This window comes from Salmo trutta, chromosome 10 (genome assembly GCF_901001165.1).
Source record: "Salmo trutta chromosome 10, fSalTru1.1, whole genome shotgun sequence".
NCBI classification, from domain to species: domain Eukaryota; kingdom Metazoa; phylum Chordata; class Actinopteri; order Salmoniformes; family Salmonidae; genus Salmo; species Salmo trutta.
In genome coordinates this window covers 44,200,561-44,220,990 of record NC_042966.1, presented here as the reverse complement: position 1 = coordinate 44,220,990, position 20,430 = coordinate 44,200,561, and the positions used below count along the sequence as shown (strand labels likewise).

Below are 20,430 nucleotides of genomic sequence, written 5' to 3'. Positions count from 1 at the left end.
GCTGTATACTATCTGGTGGGTGGTATGTAATATCCCTCCACTAACTGGAGGCTGTATACTATCTGGTGGGTGGTATGTAATATCCCTCCACTAACTGGAGGCTGTATACTATCTGGTGGGTGGTATGTAATATCCCTCCACTAACTGGAGGCTGTATACTATCTGGTGGGTGGTATGTAATATCCCTCCACTAACTGGAGGCTGTATACTATCTGGTGGGTGGTATGTAATATCCCTCCACTAACTGGAGGCTGTATACTATCTGGTGGGTGGTATGTAATATCCCTCCACTAACTGGAGGCTGTATACTATCTGGTGGGTGGTATGTAATATCCCTCCACTAACTGGAGGCTGTATACTATCTGGTGGGTGGTATGTAATATCCCTCCACTAACTGGAGGCTGTATACTATCTGGTGGGTGGTATGTAATATCCCTCCACTAACTGGAGGCTGTATACTATCTGGTGGGTGGTATGTAATATCCCTCCACTAACTGGAGGCTGTATACTATCTGGTGGGTGGTATGTAATATCCCTCCACTAACTGGAGGCTGTATACTATCTGGTGGGTGGTATGTAATATCCCTCCACTAACTGGAGGCTGTATACTATCTGGTGGGTGGTATGTAATATCCCTCCACTAACTGGAGGCTGTATACTATCTGGTGGGTGGTATGTAATATCCCTCCACTAACTGGAGGCTGTATACTATCTGGTGGGTGGTATGTAATATCCCTCCACTAACTGGAGGCTGTATACTATCTGGTGGGTGGTATGTAATATCCCTCCACTAACTGGAGGCTGTATACTATCTGGTGGGTGGTATGTAATATCCCTCCACTAACTGGAGGCTGTATACTATCTGGTGGGTGGTATGTAATATCCCTCCACTAACTGGAGGCTGTATACTATCTGGTGGGTGGTATGTAATATCCCTCCACTAACTGGAGGCTGTATACTATCTGGTGGGTGGTATGTAATATCCCTCCACTAACTGGAGGCTGTATACTATCTGGTGGGTGGTATGTAATATCCCTCCACTAACTGGAGGCTGTATACTATCTGGTGGGTGGTATGTAATATCCCTCCACTAACTGGAGGCTGTATACTATCTGGTGGGTGGTATGTAATATCCCTCCACTAACTGGAGGCTGTATACTATCTGGTGGGTGGTATGTAATATCCCTCCACTAACTGGAGGCTGTATACTATCTGGTGGGTGGTATGTAATATCCCTCCACTAACTGGAGGCTGTATACTATCTGGTGGGTGGTATGTAATATCCCTCCACTAACTGGAGGCTGTATACTATCTGGTGGGTGGTATGTAATATCCCTCCACTAACTGGAGGCTGTATACTATCTGGTGGGTGGTATGTAATATCCCTCCACTAACTGGAGGCTGTATACTATCTGGTGGGTGGTATGTAATATCCCTCCACTAACTGGAGGCTGTATACTATCTGGTGGGTGGTATGTAATATCCCTCCACTAACTGGAGGCTGTATACTATCTGGTGGGTGGTATGTAATATCCCTCCACTAACTGGAGGCTGTATACTATCTGGTGGGTGGTATGTAATATCCCTCCACTAACTGGAGGCTGTATACTATCTGGTGGGTGGTATGTAATATCCCTCCACTAACTGGAGGCTGTATACTATCTGGTGGGTGGTATGTAATATCCCTCCACTAACTGGAGGCTGTATACTATCTGGTGGGTGGTATGTAATATCCCTCCACTAACTGGAGGCTGTATACTATCTGGTGGGTGGTATGTAATATCCCTCCACTAACTGGAGGCTGTATACTATCTGGTGGGTGGTATGTAATATCCCTCCACTAACTGGAGGCTGTATACTATCTGGTGGGTGGTATGTAATATCCCTCCACTAACTGGAGGCTGTATACTATCTGGTGGGTGGTATGTAATATCCCTCCACTAACTGGAGGCTGTATACTATCTGGTGGGTGGTGTGTAATATCCCTCCACTAACTGGAGGCTTATATACTATCTGGAGGGTGGTGTGTAATATCCCTCCACTAACTGGAGGCTGTATACTATCTGGTGGGTGGTGTGTAATATCCCTCCACTAACTGGAGGCTGTATACTATCTGGTGGGTGGTATGTAATATCCCTCCACTAACTGGAGGCTGTATACTATCTGGTGGGTGGTATGTAATATCCCTCCACTAACTGGAGGCTGTATACTATCTGGTGGGTGGTATGTAATATCCCTCCACTAACTGGAGGCTGTATACTATCTGGTGGGTGGTATGTAATATCCCTCCACTAACTGGAGGCTGTATACTATCTGGTGGGTGGTATGTAATATCCCTCCACTAACTGGAGGCTGTATACTATCTGGTGGGTGGTATGTAATATCCCTCCACTAACTGGAGGCTGTATACTATCTGGTGGGTGGTATGTAATATCCCTCCACTAACTGGAGGCTGTATACTATCTGGTGGGTGGTATGTAATATCCCTCCACTAACTGGAGGCTGTATACTATCTGGTGGGTGGTATGTAATATCCCTCCACTAACTGGAGGCTGTATACTATCTGGTGGGTGGTATGTAATATCCCTCCACTAACTGGAGGCTGTATACTATCTGGTGGGTGGTATGTAATATCCCTCCACTAACTGGAGGCTGTATACTATCTGGTGGGTGGTATGTAATATCCCTCCACTAACTGGAGGCTGTATACTATCTGGTGGGTGGTATGTAATATCCCTCCACTAACTGGAGGCTGTATACTATCTGGTGGGTGGTATGTAATATCCCTCCACTAACTGGAGGCTGTATACTATCTGGTGGGTGGTATGTAATATCCCTCCACTAACTGGAGGCTGTATACTATCTGGTGGGTGGTATGTAATATCCCTCCACTAACTGGAGGCTGTATACTATCTGGTGGGTGGTATGTAATATCCCTCCACTAACTGGAGGCTGTATACTATCTGGTGGGTGGTATGTAATATCCCTCCACTAACTGGAGGCTGTATACTATCTGGTGGGTGGTATGTAATATCCCTCCACTAACTGGAGGCTGTATACTATCTGGTGGGTGGTATGTAATATCCCTCCACTAACTGGAGGCTGTATACTATCTGGTGGGTGGTATGTAATATCCCTCCACTAACTGGAGGCTGTATACTATCTGGTGGGTGGTATGTAATATCCCTCCACTAACTGGAGGCTGTATACTATCTGGTGGGTGGTATGTAATATCCCTCCACTAACTGGAGGCTGTATACTATCTGGTGGGTGGTATGTAATATCCCTCCACTAACTGGAGGCTGTATACTATCTGGTGGGTGGTATGTAATATCCCTCCACTAACTGGAGGCTGTATACTATCTGGTGGGTGGTATGTAATATCCCTCCACTAACTGGAGGCTGTATACTATCTGGTGGGTGGTATGTAATATCCCTCCACTAACTGGAGGCTGTATACTATCTGGTGGGTGGTATGTAATATCCCTCCACTAACTGGAGGCTGTATACTATCTGGTGGGTGGTATGTAATATCCCTCCACTAACTGGAGGCTGTATACTATCTGGTGGGTGGTATGTAATATCCCTCCACTAACTGGAGGCTGTATACTATCTGGTGGGTGGTATGTAATATCCCTCCACTAACTGGAGGCTGTATACTATCTGGTGGGTGGTGTGTAATATCCCTCCACTAACTGGAGGCTTATATACTATCTGGAGGGTGGTGTGTAATATCCCTCCACTAACTGGAGGCTGTATACTATCTGGTGGGTGGTGTGTAATATCCCTCCACTAACTGGAGGCTGTATACTATCTGGTGGGTGGTGTGTAATATCCCTCCACTAACTGGAGGCTGTATACTATCTGGTGGGTGGTGTGTAATATCCCTCCACTAACTGGAGGCTGTATACTATCTGGTGGGTGGTGTGTAATATCCCTCCACTAACTGGAGGCTGTATACTATCTGGTGGGTGGTATGTAATATCCCTCCACTAACTGGAGGCTGTATACTATCTGGTGGGTGGTATGTAATATCCCTCCACTAACTGGAGGCTGTATACTATCTGGTGGGTGGTATGTAATATCCCTCCACTAACTGGAGGCTGTATACTATCTGGTGGGTGGTATGTAATATCCCTCCACTAACTGGAGGCTGTATACTATCTGGTGGGTGGTATGTAATATCCCTCCACTAACTGGAGGCTGTATACTATCTGGTGGGTGGTATGTAATATCCCTCCACTAACTGGAGGCTGTATACTATCTGGTGGGTGGTATGTAATATCCCTCCACTAACTGGAGGCTGTATACTATCTGGTGGGTGGTATGTAATATCCCTCCACTAACTGGAGGCTGTATACTATCTGGTGGGTGGTATGTAATATCCCTCCACTAACTGGAGGCTGTATACTATCTGGTGGGTGGTATGTAATATCCCTCCACTAACTGGAGGCTGTATACTATCTGGTGGGTGGTATGTAATATCCCTCCACTAACTGGAGGCTGTATACTATCTGGTGGGTGGTATGTAATATCCCTCCACTAACTGGAGGCTGTATACTATCTGGTGGGTGGTATGTAATATCCCTCCACTAACTGGAGGCTGTATACTATCTGGTGGGTGGTATGTAATATCCCTCCACTAACTGGAGGCTGTATACTATCTGGTGGGTGGTATGTAATATCCCTCCACTAACTGGAGGCTGTATACTATCTGGTGGGTGGTATGTAATATCCCTCCACTAACTGGAGGCTGTATACTATCTGGTGGGTGGTATGTAATATCCCTCCACTAACTGGAGGCTGTATACTATCTGGTGGGTGGTATGTAATATCCCTCCACTAACTGGAGGCTGTATACTATCTGGTGGGTGGTATGTAATATCCCTCCACTAACTGGAGGCTGTATACTATCTGGTGGGTGGTGTGTAATATCCCTCCACTAACTGGAGGCTTATATACTATCTGGAGGGTGGTGTGTAATATCCCTCCACTAACTGGAGGCTGTATACTATCTGGTGGGTGGTATGTAATATCCCTCCACTAACTGGAGGCTGTATACTATCTGGTGGGTGGTATGTAATATCCCTCCACTAACTGGAGGCTGTATACTATCTGGTGGGTGGTATGTAATATCCCTCCACTAACTGGAGGCTGTATACTATCTGGTGGGTGGTATGTAATATCCCTCCACTAACTGGAGGCTGTATACTATCTGGTGGGTGGTATGTAATATCCCTCCACTAACTGGAGGCTGTATACTATCTGGTGGGTGGTATGTAATATCCCTCCACTAACTGGAGGCTGTATACTATCTGGTGGGTGGTATGTAATATCCCTCCACTAACTGGAGGCTGTATACTATCTGGTGGGTGGTATGTAATATCCCTCCACTAACTGGAGGCTGTATACTATCTGGTGGGTGGTATGTAATATCCCTCCACTAACTGGAGGCTGTATACTATCTGGTGGGTGGTATGTAATATCCCTCCACTAACTGGAGGCTGTATACTATCTGGTGGGTGGTATGTAATATCCCTCCACTAACTGGAGGCTGTATACTATCTGGTGGGTGGTATGTAATATCCCTCCACTAACTGGAGGCTGTATACTATCTGGTGGGTGGTATGTAATATCCCTCCACTAACTGGAGGCTGTATACTATCTGGTGGGTGGTATGTAATATCCCTCCACTAACTGGAGGCTGTATACTATCTGGTGGGTGGTATGTAATATCCCTCCACTAACTGGAGGCTGTATACTATCTGGTGGGTGGTATGTAATATCCCTCCACTAACTGGAGGCTGTATACTATCTGGTGGGTGGTATGTAATATCCCTCCACTAACTGGAGGCTGTATACTATCTGGTGGGTGGTATGTAATATCCCTCCACTAACTGGAGGCTGTATACTATCTGGTGGGTGGTATGTAATATCCCTCCACTAACTGGAGGCTGTATACTATCTGGTGGGTGGTATGTAATATCCCTCCACTAACTGGAGGCTGTATACTATCTGGTGGGTGGTATGTAATATCCCTCCACTAACTGGAGGCTGTATACTATCTGGTGGGTGGTATGTAATATCCCTCCACTAACTGGAGGCTGTATACTATCTGGTGGGTGGTATGTAATATCCCTCCACTAACTGGAGGCTGTATACTATCTGGTGGGTGGTATGTAATATCCCTCCACTAACTGGAGGCTGTATACTATCTGGTGGGTGGTATGTAATATCCACCGTATCTTCATTCTCTTTTTCTAGGTGAAACGCACTTTATTTGTCAATGGGATCTCCAGGTATGCAGAGGAGAAGCACATCAAGCAACACTTTGAGTAAGTGCTGTCTGTTTCCTGTATCTGGCAACACTTTGAGTAAGTGCTGTCTGTTTCCTGTATCAAGCAACACTTTGAGTAAGTGCTGTCTGTTTCCTGTATCAAGCAACACTTTGAGTAAGTGATGTCTGTTTCCTGTATCTGGCAACACTTTGAGTAAGTGCTGTCTGTTTCCTGTATCAAGCAACACTTTGAGTGAGTGCTGTCTGTTTCCTGTATCTGGCAACACTTTGAGTAAGTGCTGTCTGTTTCCTGTATCTGGCAACACTGAATAAGTGCTGTCTGTTTCCTGTATCTAGCAACACTGAGTAAGTGCTGTCTGTTTCCTGTATCAAGCAACACTTTGAGTGAGTGCTGTCTGTTTCCTGTATCTGGCAACACTGAATAAGTGCTGTCTGTGTCCTGTATCTGGCAACACTGAGTAAGTGCTGTCTGTTTCCTGTGTCTGGCAACACTGAGTAAGTGCTGTCTGTTTCCTGTATCAAGCAACACTTTGAGTAAGTGCTGTCTGTTTCCTGTATCAAGCAACACTTTGAGTAAGTGCTGTCTGTTTCCTGTATCAAGCAACACTTTGAGTGAGTGCTGTCTGTTTCCTGTATCAAGCAACACTTTGAGTAAGTGCTGTCTGTTTCCTGTATCTAGCAACACTTTGAGTAAGTGATGTCTGTTTCCTGTATCTGGCAACACTTTGAGTAAGTGCTGTCTGTTTCCTGTATCAAGCAACACTTTGAGTGAGTGCTGTCTGTTTCCTGTATCTGGCAACACTTTGAGTAAGTGCAGTCTGTTTCCTGTATCTGGCAACACTGAATAAGTGCTGTCTGTTTCCTATATCTAGCAACACTGAGTAAGTGCTGTCTGTTTCCTGTATCAAGCAACACTTTGAGTGAGTGCTGTCTGTTTCCTGTATCTAGCAACACTTTGAGTAAGTGCTGTCTGTTTCCTGTATCTAGCAACACTGAGTAAGTGCTGTCTGTTCCCTATATCTGGCAACACTGAGTAAGTGCTGGCTGTTTCCTGTATCTTGCAACACTGAGTGAGTGCTGTCTGTTTCCTGTATCAAGCAACACTTTGAGTAAGTGCTGTCTGTTTCCTGTATCAAGCAACACTTTGAGTAAGTGCTGTCTGTTTCCTGTATCTGGCAACACTGAGTAAGTGCTGTCTGTTTCCTGTATCTGGCAACACTGATTTCACGTCACAAGTCTCAGAATGGTTTCTCTCAGAATTTATCCCTTGTTGAAAAACTATACTAACCCTCTATTTGCATGAATGTAGTCTCTCTGGAAGTAGTCTGTAAACAGTGTTACATTAATGTAGTCTCTCTGGAAGTAGCCTGTCTCAACAGGGTTACATTAATGTAGTCTCTCTGGAAGTAGCCCGTCTCAACAGGGTTACATTAATGTAGTCTCTCTGGAAGTAGCCTGTTTAACCAGGGTTACATTAATGTAGTCTCTCTGGAAGTAGCCTGTCTCAACATTAATGTAGTCTCTCTGGAAGTAGCCTGTCAACAGGGTTACATTAATGTAGTCTCTCTGCAAGTAGCCTGTCTCAACAGTGTTACATGATATTGAAACCGATTCCCTAGTCAGTTGGGTAAGGCTTTACTTGTCCTGACCCTACCCCTGGTGTGTGTGTGTGTGTGTGTGGGTGGGGGGGTCCATAAGTCCTGGCCCTATACAGACAATAGCAGGCCTATCTGTGTGATTTTGCTCCTAACAAGAATCAAATCAAATCATCAAATCAAATTTATTTATATAGCCCTTCGTACATCAGCTGAAATCTCAAAGTGCTGTACAGAAACCCAGCCTAAAACCCCAAACAGCAAGCAATGCATGTGAAAGAAGCACGGTGGCTGGGAAAAACTCCCTAGGAAAAACTCCTGAGAAAGGCCAAAAACCTAGGAAGAAACCTAGAGAGGAACCAGGCTATGAGGGGTGGCCAGTCCTCTTCTGGCTGTGCCGGGTGAATATTATAACAGAACATGGTCAAGATGTTAAAATGTTCGTAAATGACCAGCATGGTCAAATAATAATAATCATAGTAATTGTCGAGGGTGCAACAAGCACGTCCGGTGAACAGGTCAGGGTTCCGTAGCCGCAGGCAGAACAGTTGAAACTGGAGCAGCAGCATGGCCAGGTGGACTGGGGACAGCAAGGAGTCATCATGCCAGGTAGTCCTAGGGCTCAGGTCCTCCGAGAGAAAGAAAGAAAGAAAGAAAGAGAGAAAGAGAGAATTAGAGAGAGCATATTTACATTCACACAGGACACTGGATAAGACAAGAGAATACTCCAGATGTAACAGACTGACCCTAGCCCCCCGACACATAAACTACTGCAGCATAAATACTGGAGGCTGAGACAGGAGGGATCAGAAGACACTGTGGCCCCATCCGATGATACCCCCGGACAGGGCCAAACAGGCAGGATATAACCCCACCCACTTTGCCAAAGCACAGCCCCCACACCACTAGAGGGATATCTACAACCACCAACTTACCGTCCGAAGACAAGGCCGAGTATAGCCCACAAAGATGTCCGCCACGGCACAACCCAAGGGGGGGGCGCCAACCCAGACAGGAAGACCACGTCAGTGGCTCAACCTACTCAAGTGACGCACCCCTCCCATGGACGGCATGGAAGAACACCAGTAAGTCAGTGACTCAGCCCCTGTAAAAGGGTTAGAGGCAGAGAATCCCAGTGGGAAGAGGGGAACCGACAAGGCAGAGACAGCAAGGGCGGTTCGTTGCTCCAGCCTTTCCGTTCACCTTCACACTCCTGGGCCAGACTATACTTAATCATAGGACCTACTGAAGAGATAAGTCTTCAGTAAAGACTTAAAGGTTGAGACTGAGTCTGCGTCTCTCACATGGGTAGGCAGACCATTCCATAAAAATGGAGCTCTATAGGAGAAAGCCCTACCTCCAGCCGTTTGCTTAGAAATTCTAGGGACAATTAGGAGGCCTGCGTCTTGTGACCGTAGCGTACGTGTAGGTATGTACGGCAGGACCAAATCGGAAAGATAGGTAGGAGCAAGCCCATGTAATGCTTTGTAGGTTAGCAGTAAAACCTTGAAATCAGCCCTTGCCTTAACAGGAAGCCAGTGTAGGGAAGCTAGCACTGGAGTAATATGATCAAATTTTTTGGTTCTAGTCAGGATTCTAGCAGCCGTATTTAGCACTAACTGAAGTTTGTTTAGTGCTTTATCCGGGTAGCCGGAAAGTAGAGCATTGCAGTAGTCGAGCCTAGAAGTAACAAAAGCATGGATTAATTTTCAAATTAATGGATTCGGCTATTTCAGTCACACGCGTTACAAAATTGAGCAAACAGCCACGCAATCTCCACATCACTAATGCTCGAAGAATCATGTGAGTCGTGTGTTAGGCTGTAGGAGGGGCTGGGACACACACACACACACACACGGAGGAACCGGGTCATGGCTAGATCACTTCCTGCTAGCCAGGCCAACTAGTATTACACTAAATCTAAATGTTGTTCACCACAGGCAGACGACCTGCTCTTCCTGTGTTCCAGAAATACCTCTCTCTCCTGTAGCCTCGTCTGTCTCTTCAGATGGAAAGGAGTGAAGACCCACACTTGTGAGACAGAGAAATGTCAGAGAGAGACTTCAGCCAGTGAGAGAGAGAGACTTTAGCCAGAGAGAAGAGAGAAAGCGATAGAGACTTCAGCCAGAGAGAGGCTTCAGCCAGTGAGAGAGAGGCTTCAGCCAGTGAGAGAGAGACTTCAGCCAGTGAGAGCGAGAGAGAGAGACTTCAGCCAGTGAGAGCGAGAGAGACTTCAGCCAGTGAGAGCGAGAGAGAGACTTCAGCCAGTGAGAGCGAGAGAGAGACTTCAGCCAGTGAGAGCGAGAGACTTCAGCCAGTGAGTGCGAGAGACTTCAGCCAGCGAGAGACTTCAGCCAGCGAGAGACTTCAGCCAGCGAGAGTGAGAGAGACTTCAGCCAGCGAGAGAGAGACTTCAGCCAGAGAGAGGCTTCAGCCAGTGAGAGAGAGGCTTCAGCCAGTGAGAGAGAGACTTCAGCCAGTGAGAGCGAGAGAGAGAGACTTCAGCCAGTGAGAGCGAGAGAGAGACTTCAGCCAGTGAGAGCGAGAGAGAGACTTCAGCCAGTGAGAGCGAGAGACTTCAGCCAGTGAGAGCGAGAGACTTCAGCCAGCGAGAGACTTCAGCCAGCGAGAGACTTCAGCCAGCGAGAGACTTCAGCCAGCGAGAGTGAGAGAGACTTCAGCCAGCGAGAGTGAGAGAGACTTCAGCCAGAGAGAGCGAGAGAGAGAGACTTCAGCCAGTGAGAGCGAGAGAGAGAGACTTCAGCCAGTGAGAGCGAGAGAGAGAGACTTCAGCCAGTGAGAGCGAGAGAGAGACTTCAGCCAGTGAGAGCGAGAGAGTGACTTCAGCCAGTGAGAGCGAGAGAGTGACTTCAGCCAGTGAGAGCGAGAGAGTGACTTCAGCCAGTGAGAGCGAGAGAGTGACTTCAGCCAGTGAGAGCGAGAGAGTGACTTCAGCCAGTGAGAGCGAGAGAGTGACTTCAGCCAGTGAGAGCGAGAGAGTGACTTCAGCCAGTGAGAGCGAGAGACTTCAGCCAGCGAGAGACTTCAGCCAGCGAGAGACTTCAGCCAGCGAGAGACTTCAGCCAGCGAGAGAGAGACTTCAGCCAGCGAGAGAGAGACTTCAGCCAGTGAGAGAGAGAGACTTTAGCCAGAGAGAAGAGAGAAAGCGATAGAGACTTCAGCCAGAGAGAGGCTTCAGCCAGCCAGAGAGATGCTTCAGCCAGCCAGAGAGAGGCTTCAGCCAGCGAGAGAGAGACTTCAGCCAGTGAGAGCGAGAGAGAGACTTCAGCCAGCGAGAGACTTCAGCCAGCGAGAGACTTCAGCCAGCGAGAGACTTCAGCCAGCGAGAGTGAGAGAGACTTCAGCCAGAGAGAGCAAGAGAGAGAGACTTCAGCCAGAGAGAGAGAGAGACTTCAGCCAGAGAGAGAGAGAGACTTCAGCCAGAGAGAGCGAGAGAGACTTCAGCCAGAGAGAGCGAGAGAGGGAGACTTCAGCCAGTGAGAGCGAGAGAGAGAGACTTCAGCCAGAGAGAGCGAGAGAGAGACTTCAGCCAGAGAGAGCGAGAGAGAGAGAGAGACTTCAGCCAGAGAGAGCGAGAGAGAGAGAGAGACTTCAGCCAGAGAGAGCGAGAGAGAGACTTCAGCCAGAGAGAGACTTCAGCCAGAGAGAGAGAGAGAGAGAGACTTCAGCCAGAGAGAGCGAGAGAGAGACTTCAGCCAGAGAGAGCGAGAGAGAGACTTCAGCCAGAGAGAGCGAGAGAGAGAGAGACTTCAGCCAGAGAGAGCGAGAGAGAGAGAGAGACTTCAGCCAGAGAGAGCGAGAGAGAGAGAGAGACTTCAGCCAGAGAGAGCGAGAGAGAGAGAGAGACTTCAGCCAGAGAGAGCGAGAGAGAGAGAGAGACTTCAGCCAGTGAGAGCGAGAGAGAGAGAGAGACTTCAGCCAGTGAGAGCGAGAGAGAGAGAGAGACTTCAGCCAGTGAGAGCGAGAGAGAGAGAGACTTCAGCCAGTGAGAGCGAGAGAGAGAGAGAGACTTCAGCCAGTGAGAGCGAGAGAGAGAGAGAGACTTCAGCCAGTGAGAGCGAGCGAGAGAGAGAGAGAGACTTCAGCCAGTGAGAGCGAGCGAGAGAGAGAGACTTCAGCCAGTGAGAGAGAGAGAGAGACTTCAGCCAGTGAGAGCGAGAGAGAGAGAGAGACTTCAGCCAGTGAGAGAGAGAGAGAGAGAGAGACTTCAGCCAGTGAGAGCGAGAGACTTTTTGACTTTTTGTCTTTCTTTATTGAACCATTCTCATTTCATTTAAAACTCACCACCCAACCCCCCTTAAAAATAAAACCAAAAATACATCCTGTGATTCATACATGTACCACATGATACAAACCAACATCACAATACTCAAAACAATACCCACTCCTATAACCGTATATCCAAAACATCTTCCCCAGCTATACAGACAGCCCCCCCAACACACCATATCTCCTGAAACATCTCCACACTTTTTATCATTTTATAGAACTCAAACTCAACCCTAAGGCGCGCAGAGACCATCCCATTAAACAATAGTAAAGGGTCTGTTATCCCCCCACCTTTGACCCTGTTCCTCCTTGTTAGCCAAATAGACAACTTCGCCTGAGCAAACAGAAAATTCAACAAAACACATTTGGCCTTCTCCTTATTTGAATACCTGTATCCCATTATGAACACCCCAACAGTAAAGACCACCCCCAACCTCTCACACAGACATTCCAACAGAGACATTAATGGCATCAACCTGGTGCACACAGAAAACACATGGTGCACTGTTTCTTTCATTTTACAGAAAGGACACTCCTGCCCAACTCCCGGTTCAACCCGTGCCAGCCAGCTGTTAGTGGCCAGGGCTCCATGTAGAACCCTCCACTGGAGGTCCCCTGACCTCTTTGGTGCTGGGGATTTGTAGAGCCCCCTCCATCTAAAACCCACCATACTCTCCTCCCCACATACCCCCTGCCACTGATGTGCCTTTACTCCTGTTAGGTTCCGAATGTTCCTAACCTTAACGCATAGGTTGTAGAGGGCTTTACCTCCCACCCCTTCAAACTCGCCCAGGCTCGGAGTGTTAAAATCTAACAAGTCCTCCAGACCCCCTTGCCAGTCTCCAGTCTCTGCCGTCACCTGCAGTGGCGGAAAGCTTGGTGGCCCCTCTCCCTTTGGCTGCTCAAACATCCCTCTTACCGGCTCAGACAGTGCCTCCTGGACCTCCTCCAGGAATCTCTCCAGCAGCCTAAGAGACATTATCCCTGTTTGCTGTGCCAAGACTTCCGGGCTTTTCCACCCCTCCTCTCCCAGCAGTCTCAAGTCACCCAGCCTTTTTACACCCCCTGCCATCAGTTGTCTCTGCAGGGTGGCCGACTGGACCGATCTCAAAGGGATGGCTGGGTTGTGGAAGATAGGCTCCTCCCACAGCCCAGGCTCCACACCCCCTTCTCGTGTGGGCCTTAGCAGCTGCCAGGCCCTCAGCACCCCAGAGTAAAAGTCTGAGAGACCTGCTGTACTCAGCCTCTCCAGCTTCATGAGGAACAGCTGCCGATCCAAACCTAATCCGCCAGCTCTCCTCAGCAGCGCGCATGCTGGTTCCCTCCAGCCAACGTCAGTATGGTACAGCAGTCTCTGCACCGCCTTTAGCCGGAACGCAGCCATCCTGCTCTCCAGTTCCACCAGGCCCTGTCCTCCTTCATGGACGGTCATATACAACACTGCTGCCCTCAGCCAGTGATGGCCCGACCAGAAGAAGTCCACCAGCTTGCGTTGCAGGTCTGCAAGCAGACCGGCGGGGGGGTTGAGGACAGCCAGTTTATGCCACAGGGAAGATGCCACCAGGTTGTTAATTATCAGCACCCTCCCTCTATATGACACTTGGGACAGGAGCCACCTCCACCTGGCCAGTCTTGACACCACTGCCTGTGACAGCCCCTCCCAGTTCTTCCTGACCCACCTCTCCGAGCCCAGGTACACCCCCAACACTTTAAGCCCTTCACAACCCCACTGCAAACCCCCTGGAAGCAGAGGAGGAGCCCTATCCCCCCATGCCCCGCATAACAGAGCTTTGCTCTTGCCCCAGTTTACCTTAGCTGAAGAAGCTCCCTCGTACACCTTCAGACTGGTCTCCAGTGCCTGCATATCTTGGCCATCCCTGACCATCACAGAAACATCATCTGCATATGCTGACACTGCTATTCCTGTCAACACATCCATGCCTGTCCAGCACACTCCCTGCAGTCTCCTGCGTAGCAGTCCTAAAAAAGGCTCAATGGCTAGTGTGTATAACTGCCCAGATAGAGGGCATCCTTGTCTAATGCCCCGTCTCACCCAGACTGGCCTACTGAGCCCCCCTCCCACCTTGACCATGCATGACGCCCCAGCATACAACAGCTTCACACAGGTCAAAAAACTCCTCCCAAACCCAAACACAGACATCACATTAAACAGATACTCATGGTCCACTCTATCAAAAGCCTTCTCTTGATCTAAAGAGACCAGTCCGAAGTTCACATTAGACCCTCTCGACAAGTCCAACATGTCCCTAATTAAGAACAAGTTGTCCGTGATTGAGCGTCCCGGTACACAATATGTTTGGTCCTTATGTACTATTGAGTCCAAGTGGGACTTCAGTCTGTTAGAGAGGACCTTGGCAAATATCTTGTAGTCCGCACAGAGCAATGCCACAGGCCTCCAGTTCTTAAGTTCACACAAGTCCCCTTTTTTTGGCAGGAGAGTCAGAGCCGCCCGACGGCAGCTCATCGGCAACTCCCCTACCCCGACGCATTCACGCAACACGCAAAAGAAGTCCCGTCCAACTATTCCCCAGAATTTTTTATAAAACTCCACTGGGAGTCCATCAACCCCCGGTGCACGACCGGTGGACATCTGGGTGACGGCCTCTGCCAGTTCATGGGACAACAGAGGAACGTCCAAATCATCCCTCTGTGCCAGAGAGAGTTTAGGGAGTCCTGTGAACAAGACCTGAGCACACACAGGATCACACTCTTCTGCCCTATACAATTCAGTATAAAACTCCACAGTCCGCTCCCGCATCTCACCCACCACAGAGGTCACCCGCCCATCAGACAGCCGTAGACAATGCATACCCTTGGCTTCACTGCTCTGTCTTTCCAAACCAAAGAAGAAGGAGCTGGGAGCATCCATCTCCTTGAGCATGGAGAATCTAGCTCTTACAAGTGCTCCCTTTGCTTTAACCTGGAAAAAACTGCCCAGGTCCCTGCGTAATTCAGCTAAATTAGCCTGGAGGCCTACATTTCCTTGCCCCACCATCTCTACCTCCATCTCACTAATACACCGCTCTAGTTCCCCCAAAACTCTCCTAGCCTCTGAGGATGAGAGAGCTGTGTATTGTTGACAGAAAAGCCGAATTTGGACTTTCCCCACATCCCACCATTGGCTCAGAGACTCATAATCCTCTATTCGCTGCCTCCACCTTTCCCAGAAGGTCTGGAAACCTGCGCAAAAAGTGGCATCTTGTAAGAGCTTTACATTGAATTTCCAATAGGATGCCTGCCGGGGCCCTGGTGAAATAGACAGCTGAGCCATGGTTATGTTCTGATCCGAAAACCCCACCGGGAGAATGGTAGCGCCCAACAGCCTATTGCTCCGATTCCTGGACATATAAAACCTATCAAGTCGGGCTGCACTCACCCTAGCCCCAAAAACCTTCACCCATGTATACTGTCTTGTGTTCGGATGTTTAGTTCTCCAAACATCCACTAGGTCAAACTGATTAATAATATCCCTTAACACTCCAACTGACACTGAATGAGGCTCTTCCCCATTTCTGTCTTTTGTAAAATCTATTGTGCAGTTCCAGTCCCCTCCAACCACCAGTGTCTCCTCAGGCGCTACCTGTGAGAGTTCCTGTCTAAGACTCCCAAATAGAACCCCTCTTTCTCTCCCTGTGTTAGGCGCATACACATTTATAAAGACAAACCCCATATTGTTAATTTCTGCTTTAACAACAAGGAGCCTACCCCTACACACCTCCTTTGAGGAGCAAATTTTTACAGACAGACCCGGTGCAAAAAGGACTGCCACTCCTGCACTAAGATTTGTCCCATGGCTCAACACACTTGCCCCTTTCCACCAGAGCCCCCAATCGACTTCATTCAATACATCACTATGTGTCTCCTGCAGAAACAACACCTGTACTTTTTTTTGTTTTACATATTCACCCAACACACTTCTCTTTCCCGCATCTCTGGCGCCATTTATATTGAGCGAGCCTACCCGTAGAGTCTCCATAAGAAGTGGGAGAAAAGCCAGCAGAGAAAGAGACCAATAGCAAAGCTCAAAAACCCCAGTGTCAGAAAGAAAGTGTACATCTAAACAGTGTCCGAAGGTAGACCCTTACGCACTGTTGTGACCCACTTCCTCAACCTAAACCGTTTCCTGGGTGAGAGGACACCATGCCCCTCATTTCTCACAGCATGTTGTACTGATCGTACAAACTTTCTTGAATCAGGGAAAAAAGCCTCAAGATTGACTTTTTTCCCCTTGGTCTCATTCAGGAACCTTGTCAGTTCCCTCACCGTGTACTTAGACCCCTCTGCTTGACTGGCTGTCAGCTCCGGGCCTATTGAAGAGGAGTCTGAAAAAAATAACTCCTCATCCTCTTCCTCAGACTCACTTTCCTCCTCATCTCTATCTCCCACCCTGACCACCTGCCCTTCCTCTCTGGTCAGGGCATCTCCCACAGCAACAGGCAAAGTTTCCATTGTGCCTTTAACCACACCCTTTTTCCTTTTCCGCTTGGCACCCTCCTCCTCCCCCCCTAGTCTCTTACACTTCCCCACTGTACTCTCTTCATCCACTGTCATAACCTGACTAGACTTAGCATCCTCTACACCACCCTCCATATCATAGCTAAACCCAGCCTCAGCTACCCCACCATCTCTAGCCTGACTAGGCCCAGCCTCCACTACCCCACCATCTCTAGCCTGACTAGGCCCAGCCTCCACTACACCACCATCTCTAGCCTGACTAGACCCAGCCTCCACTACCCCACCATCTATAGCCTGACTAGGCCCAGCCTCCGCTACACCACCATCTATAGCCTGACTAGACCCAGCCTCCACTACCCCACCATCTCTAGTCTGACTAGACCCAGCCTCAGCTACCCCACCATCCCTGGTATGACTAGGCCCAGCCTCTGCTGTCTGCATCTCATTACCCCCTGCACTTTGATCTCGATTTCCCCCACCAGCGCTTGTACCCTCACTTTGTCTACGGCCTTTATGTGGGCATGCAAAGCTCTTATGCCCCAAATCCCCACACTCAAAACACCTCAGACTGTCTGTGCTGGCAAACCCTGCATAGAGCCCCTCCCCATGCCTCACTTTAAAATGCACATTTAGCTGTTGCTCATTGTTGTTCAGAAACATAAACACTTGCCTCCGGAACGAAACAACGTGCTTAACAGCAGCTGCCTGAAAGCCTGCCGACAGTACACGAAACCCGCTAGCAAACTTACCAAAACGACTCAGCTCTTTCCTGATCTGATCGTCCGTAATAAACGGAGGTAAATTTGCAACGACTACTCTTGTCGAAGGGGTATAAAGAGGTAAAACTGGCACCAACACATCCCTTACAAATATTCCGCTAGCAATTAGCCTACCAACCAAATTTTCTCTTTTCATGAACACAACCACAGCTTTGTTCATTCTAGAAGCAGAATGTATAAATTCAGCTCCTACCTGTTCGCCGACCGCGAGCAGAACCTCCTCCACCTTAACTCCATTCTCAGGAACACACCTGAATCCATGCCGTATCGACAGCATCTCCTCCGCGCTAGGCTGAGAAGCCATCGCGCATACCACGCCTTGCAAACCCCAGAAAACTTACTCTGTCCTCTTCCACCCTAACTCTGAAAAAAACTGTGGATACCGCTAAAACAAATATTGCATTAACCGTATACCATAGAAAATAAAATGTAAGGAAAAGATCAAGACAAGAGTCTAGAAAGTTAGTTAGGACAGAGTCCTCCTCACCAAACACTCAAACTCCCAAAAATTCCCAGCATGCAGAGAGAGAGAGAGACTTCAGCCAGTGAGAGCGAGAGAGAGAGAGAGAGAGAGAGACTTCAGCCAGTGAGAGCGAGAGAGAGAGAGAGACTTCAGCCAGTGAGAGCGAGAGAGAGAGAGAGACTTCAGCCAGTGAGAGCGAGAGAGAGAGAGAGAGACTTCAGCCAGTGAGAGCGAGTGAGAGCGAGAGAGAGAGAGAGACTTCAGCCAGTGAGAGCGAGAGAGAGAGAGAGACTTCAGCCAGTGAGAGCGAGAGAGAGAGAGAGACTTCAGCCAGTGAGAGCGAGAGAGAGAGATAGACTTCAGCCAGTGAGAGCGAGAGAGAGAGAGAGAGACGTCAGCCAGTGAGAGAGAGAGAGAGACTTCAGAGAGAGACCCACGTGAGGTTTGACCAGTAGCCTAGAGAGAGACAGAGACCCACGTGAGGTTTGGCCAGTAGCCTAGAGAGAGACCAATGTGAGATTTGACCAGTAGCCTAGAGAGAGACCCACGTGAAATAGGGCCAGTAGCCTAGAGAGAGACCCACGTGAGGTTTGGCCAGTAGCCTAGAGAGAGACCCACGTGAGGTTTGGCCAGTAGCCTAGAGAGAGACCCACGTGAGGTTTGGCCAGTAGCCTAGAGAGAGACCCACGTGAAATATGGCCAGTAGCCTAGAGAGAGACCCACGTGAGATTTGGCCAGTAGCCCAGAGAGAGACAGAGACCCACGTGAGATATGGCCGGTAGCCTAGAGAGAGACCCACGTGAGATTTGACCAGTAGCCTAGAGAGAGACCCACGTGAGATTTGGCCAGTAGCCTAGAGAGAGACCCACGTGAAATATGGCCAGTAGCCTAGAGAGAGACCCACGTGAGGTTTGGCCAGTAGCCTAGAGAGAGACCCACGTGAGGTTTGGCCAGTAGCCTAGAGAGAGACCCACGTGAGGTTTGGCCAGTAGCCTAGAGAGAGACCCACGTGAGGTTTGGCCAGTAGCCTAGAGAGAGACCCACGTGAGGTTTGACCAGTAGCCTAGAGAGAGACCCACGTGAGGTTTGGCCAGTAGCCTAGAGAGAGACCCACGTTAGATTTGACCAGTAGCCTAGAGAGAGACAGAGACCCACGTGAGATATGGCCAGTAGCCTAGAGAGAGACCCACGTTAGATTTGACCAGTAGCCTAGAGAGAGACAGAGACCCACGTGAGATATGGCCGGTAGCCTAGAGAGAGACCCACGTGAGATTTGACCAGTAGCCTAGAGAGAGACCCATGTGAGGTTTGACCAGTAGCCTAGAGAGAGACAGAGACCCATGTGAGGTTTGGCCAGTAGCCTAGAGAGAGACCAATGTGAGATTTGACCAGTAGCCTAGAGAGAGACCCATGTGAGGTTTGGCCAGTAGCCTAGAGAGAGACCCACGTGAGGTTTGACCAGTAGCCTAGAGAGAGACCAACGTGAGATTTGGCCAGTAGCCTAGAGAGAGACCCACGTGAAATATGGCCAGTAGCCTAGAGAGAGACCCACGTTAGATTTGGCCAGTAGCCTAGAGAGAGACCCACGTGAGATTTGACCAGTAGCCTAGAGAGAGACCAACGTGAGGTTTGGCCAGTAGCCTAGAGAGAGACAGAGACCCACGTGAGATTTGGCCAGTAGCCTAGAGAGAGACCAACGTGAGGTTTGACCAGTAGCCTAGAGAGAGACCAACGTGAGATTTGGCCGGTAGCCTAGAGAGAGACCCACGTGAGATTTGGCCAGTAGCCTAGAGAGAGACAGAGACCCATGTGAGGTTTGACCAGTAGCCTAGAGAGAGACAGAGACCCACGTGTGACACCTTAGTGCAGGATACCAATGTAATTCATCCTATTGAATGTTTTGATGTAATAAAATGTCATTGGGTTACAGTCCTGTAATAGTGAAGATAATAACATTAGATCACTAGAATAAGGAAGTTGCATCTTGTCCTCAATTTGAAAGGCTTTGTATGTGAATTCTAATCCACTTCTCTGTCATTGTGTTGTCGTCCTGAATAAGTTAGTGGCAGTGGTCACTGTGACCATAGAAACAGAATGACTAGAACAGACAATGCCATTCACATTAAAGGGCAACTCCACCACCTCCTGTTCATTATCTGTTCATTATCTCAGCACCAAACCAGAGTCTATATGTGAAAACAGCATTATCTGTTCATTATCTCAGCACCAAACCAGAGTCTATATATGAAAACAGCATTATCTGTTCATTATCTGCGCACCAAACCAGAGTCTATATATGAAAACATTATCTGTTCATTATCTCAGCACCAATCCAGAGTCTATATATGAAAACAGCATTATCTGTTCATTATCTCAGCACCAAACCAGATTCTATATATGAAAACATTATCTGTTCATTATCTCAGCACCAAACCAGAGTCTATATGTGAAAACAGCATTATCTGTTCATTATCTGTTCATTATCTCAGCACCAAACCAGAGCATTATCTGTTCATTATCTCAGCACCA

The 20,430-nt window shown here is 48.5% G+C and overlaps 1 protein-coding gene across 2 annotated transcripts in view; it reads left to right on the top strand.

Moving 5' to 3' along the window:
- LOC115201753 (CSC1-like protein 2) overlaps positions 1–20,430 on the top strand; it is a 113,117-nt gene that overhangs the window by 49,650 nt on the left and 43,037 nt on the right. For both annotated transcript variants that reach the window (XM_029765637.1, XM_029765635.1), the window contains one exon: positions 6,265–6,335. In XM_029765637.1, coding sequence (XP_029621497.1) covers positions 6,265–6,335 — 71 coding nt within the window. The remainder of the gene's footprint in view (positions 1–6,264; positions 6,336–20,430) is intronic.